The 4,767-nt window shown below is 42.3% G+C and overlaps 1 protein-coding gene across 1 annotated transcript; it reads left to right on the top strand.

Annotated features, from left to right (window-relative positions):
* Positions 1-3,045: 3,045 nt before the first annotated feature.
* Positions 3,046-4,183, top strand: LOC11176022 (vasodilator-stimulated phosphoprotein). Its single transcript, XM_003436670.2, has one exon. It carries the CDS (start codon positions 3,069-3,071, stop codon positions 3,981-3,983), a length of 915 nt encoding a protein of 304 aa, XP_003436718.2. The 5' UTR covers positions 3,046-3,068; the 3' UTR covers positions 3,984-4,183.
* Positions 4,184-4,767: the final 584 nt, after the last annotated feature.

The raw sequence follows: 4,767 nt of genomic DNA, 5'->3' as shown, positions 1-4,767 counted from the left end.
ATATCATAAAAATTACTGGGAAAAATACCATTTACAAAATAAAACCTACTCAATGCTGAGATATTCCACGAAGGACTTGAAAAACAACGATTTTGATTTCATTTTTAATCATGAACAAGCTGAAACATGAAAGCGAAAAAGTACTTAAAACATTTCATCGAATAATATCATATCGTAAAAGAATGCTTGAAACAATTTTAATCAAAAACCAAAGCGCCAATTATTACAAAACTCGAAAAGAATGTAACCACAGAAAAAGGGTTCTGCTCTTTATTTAAACGATCAAAAATGAGACCGAAATAATTGTTTCAAATTACAGATACCGTATAGTGGCAGCATTTTTGAAATAATTAAAAGAGTAGGGTAAATGTACCAATAGTGGTGCAATTGGTTGTGGTACATATGAGTTTTAATTTATTTATTTATTTATTTATTTCTACAAATGTCCGCCTCGAGGGCTTAACAATGTTTCTTAATTACTAAGGAAAGGATAAGGATGAGGAAGAGTGAAGACGAGAACGGAAGAGGGATAAAGGAGTGTTAAAATCGAACAAATGATAGTATGAATTAAATGCAATCTGAGCTTAAAGGAATGGGTCATTTTGCCCATATCGAGTTACCCGGGTGAGAATATAGAGAGGTGGCCTATTGCGAAGATGGCGGGAAGGGGCATAAAAGGAAATGGCAGATAAGAGATAAGGAACATCAAGCTCATTAAGGATGGATTAATGGATTTAAAGTTTCAGGAAGGACAATTCCTGAATATTTTAACAAATAACAGTTGGAATATGTATTATCTTCGCAATCACAACCATTTTTAACATGAAACGCATCAAATTTACGAAAAAACACATATTTTTGTGACTGCTTCGTTGTACCTATAATGGTGGTATGGTTCCTATAGTCGTCGTATTCTGTTCCTATAGTGGTGGTAAACAAAGATACCTCAAAAACAGTGTATAATATCAATGAAACTTAGTTTCGAAACTGTTTTCGTATGAATAGCAAGGATTACTGCCATAATATTGAATCGATAATATTGAATTATATTGAACGATCGATGAAACTATTGACAAAATTACTGCATCACACCTGTCGTCAACCCACACCCGTAAGAGTGTGCTTGATTTAAAGTCAATTTTTCATTCAGCCATATAAGCGAATGTTGGCCTTTTTTGGTAAATTATGGTAAAAAAACACTTCAAAATGCATAAATATGGTCAAAAGGCAAATAATGTTAGTAAAACAATAAAATTTCATAACAATTATGTTCAAAAACTAGTAATTGCGCGATTCTATGGTCATTTAGAACGTTAACAAAAATATGAGTTTCGTTATGAAATCCTAAGCATTTTGGAAAAATGTTGACACATTTCACAAAATAATCAATTTTTCGGTCACTAAGTAACGGAATGACCCCATTTATCTTTTAAACCTTTTGTAAAAGGCTAAAGAACATTTCACACTAACGTAAATGACATAATTATTTTTAATTTGTGGTATGGACCGCATTCTTGAGCAATATCACCACTATTGGTACTACCACCACTATAGGTACGTGTACCCTATTACATGTGGTCATGTGGTCTTGAGATAAAAAAATGCAACATTTCGATTACAGAAAATCAAAGACTCACCACACAAGAATCAATCTTTTCATATACTAGCATAAGAAACAAGTTAAACATTACTTAATTACCGTTCTGATTCAAATTACGAACAACCTCAAATTCCGAATATTCGGCATGTTTTTGCTGTAAAAAATGTGTCTGACGCCTAGAAGGTTCTGATGCCACAGTAAATAAATGAACAAATATTTTCTGTCGGTCAGTTCACCACCAGACGCATTCTTAGCGGTTTGCTTCAAACCCACGCCAGTGTTATTTCTTTGACAATTCCTATTAATCGCGACCACGTGCATTGAAATACATCGGAATCCATTGTGGAAGAAGTTATAAACGTGAAAACAATAGTGTTTTATCATATTGTGCTCCGAATGTCATTATAATGCCTTTTTAATTCTATCCGGAATTTAAAGAAAATTTTTTTTATTTTGTCTTCAATTCCGGACAGCCGAATTAAATTATGATTTTTTTGCAAAAAAATATGTTTTTAAACAATGATAATGGCAAGAAATCAACGATATTTGAAGATTTATGTGACAAATGGCTTGATGGCCGTACGGGAAAGACCGTCAATGCGCGTAGCAGTTCTTTAATTCTATTCATCTACAAGTACAAGAGAAAAAAAACTTCCAAATCCCGTTGTATTTAAGTCGTTCTGTCCTTCTAAGAGCACACCGATATCCAGAATCAAGTGTCCAGACATTGAAACAAGTTAAAATACTAAAAAGGTGTAGTGTGTGTGTAAATTTGAAGATTATAATAGGAATTTTGAGGCTATCCGGAATATGAATCAAATCGTCCGTAATTTGAAACATGAGCTCAAAACTGTCCGGAATATGAATCCAAATATCGTTGTAATTTAATGAATTTCTGCTATGCTTTGGGTAAAATTCTTGGAAATTTTATTTTTTCCTCAAATATAGAAGGTTTCTGGAGTAAAGCGAGTAATAAAGAGGTCTGATCGATTAAAATTGAATTAGTATGGAAAAATTTAATGTCAAAAATACAAGTGTCCGTAACTCGAAGCAATACGATATTCTCTGCCCTACTCGTGCATGCTCTTTTATTTTTTATTTTTCTTTAACTGCATCGATACCGACTCTAAGCAGCGTGTTCTTTGATTACATCTCGTGATAAAACAAGACCAGCAGTAACAAGCTACCACTTTTCTCCCCCACTTCAACCCACACGGCCGCATTGGAGCGACGAATTGTCACTTTCTGGTACGAGTTTTCCTCCCCCGACGATGCGGCTCGGTGCAGATTAAGCATATGTTTTTAATGGGCGTTTTCTTTTAATTTGCCTCTCCGCTCCTTCGCACCATTACCCGCTCGCATTCCGGCGCGCACTTTCTCGCACACGCTCACGTTGTGGCGCATCGCAACGGTCCTGCCTTTCGGTGTCAGGTTGCAAGCTCGCCAACAAAACAAAAGGCTTGCTGCGATGCGTTGGGGCAACCGGTGCTGCAGTTGCATTGCAGCGACGATGGTGGTGAACACGATCGGTGCCGTCATTCCGCGAGCCGTCGATCGCAGCCAGCTCGTACAGAATCGCTTCAACCCGTCGTACGCATCCGGCGGGCTAGAACTGACCATGCCGCTCGCACCGGGCTACGGCTCACCGTACGACCTTTCGCCCGGTGGCTCTCCGTTCTATTCGGGCCACTCGTTCGGTCATCATCCGGTGCATTCGCTCGTTGCTGCCGGCGATGGTTCGCAAGGGTACGGGATGAAGTTTAGCTCGTCGGGCGACGGGTACGGGGCCAGCGCACACGGTAGCTCCGGCGGATACGATTACCACCCACCACCGCCCCCTCATCCTCCGCCACCACCACCGCCGCACCATCAATCACCGCCACCGTCCATCATTCACTCGCTGCCGCCACTGTGGCCGGGCCCACCATCACACGGCGGCAAGTCGGGCAAGGGCAAAGGGGCTGCACTGTCCGCGCTCACGCTGCTGGCGTTCCTGTACTTTCTCAACCTGCTGCAAAGCTGCCTCAAGGACCACATGGAAACAATGAACCCCACCGTAATGGTCATGACGGCCGGTGCAACACGGCGCAAGGACATTGCGGCGAGTCTAGAGCAGGGATCGGCCTCCGTCGAGGATGCACCCCGGGCAGGATCAAACACCGGCCCGGACGCGGATGCTATCGAGCGTTACGAAGGGCTGTCACACCGCTACCAGCTGCTCACCACCTCCAACGGCACGCGCAATCCCTTCGCCACGCACCCGAACCGTTCGGAGCGTCCACAGACGACGCGTGGTAGAAAAAAGCCTTCTGCAGCTACAAGCTCTTCGAAACGGAAGCCATCGATGCACTACCCCGGAAGTGATTGGCACGATCGAAACTAGAAAGTGAGCGGGAGAGGGGGGGACCGCTTCGAAGCCGATAAGTGAAAAAGTTGTTAAAACAATAAATAAACATTTGGCTGTGTGCGAGAGCGCGTCCGGGGAAAATGGATTTTTGCTAAGAGCTCCATCCTTTCGCTCCGGATTTCCCCCCTACATTAGTGTGAAACAACAGTAAAACAACGCTTCCCGTAAGACACCAGGCAGGATAATTTATGACCGACAGGGCCGAGAGTGGGGGGGGGGGGGGGTTTGAGTTGAAAGATAAAAGTTCAGCTGCACTGAAAGTTTTTCGATTAAGACTGCTCGCACCGCACCCTTCCCGTGAAAAGGTGCATAATGAATGCAAGATGAAAATGCAACAGCGCGAGGAAAACAAGTACGGAAAAAGTGGAAAATTGTTTTATGAATAGTTTTTGCAAAAGTAGAACGCTTGAATTCCTACAATTAGTGAGAGAGAGAGAGAGCGAAGGAAGCTGTTACAATGGCGAAAAATCAAACATTATACTCGCGCACGAACTCAACATCACCATGCCGACTAAAGCGACCGTAAAATAATCATCCACCCATACCGTAAAGTCACAGCCCCGGAACCGTATGTGTTTGCAGCTCCGGCACCCGAATGCGTTCCGGTAACCGAACCCGGATATCCATCGCTTATTGGCAACGCATCCGCATCGATTGATGCGTTTGAAGCCTGGTCGCTCCGCTTCGGTATTGACTTTTCAATGCAGTTCGACCTTAATTATGCGTCCCCGGTGGGAGGTGAAAGCGCCAAACACCAAAC

This window comes from Anopheles gambiae, chromosome 2 (assembly GCF_943734735.2).
Source record: "Anopheles gambiae chromosome 2, idAnoGambNW_F1_1, whole genome shotgun sequence".
In the NCBI taxonomy this organism is placed as follows: domain Eukaryota; kingdom Metazoa; phylum Arthropoda; class Insecta; order Diptera; family Culicidae; genus Anopheles; species Anopheles gambiae.
The sequence above is the reverse complement of the archived record's forward strand: the minus strand, read 5'-3'. Positions and strand labels throughout refer to the sequence as shown.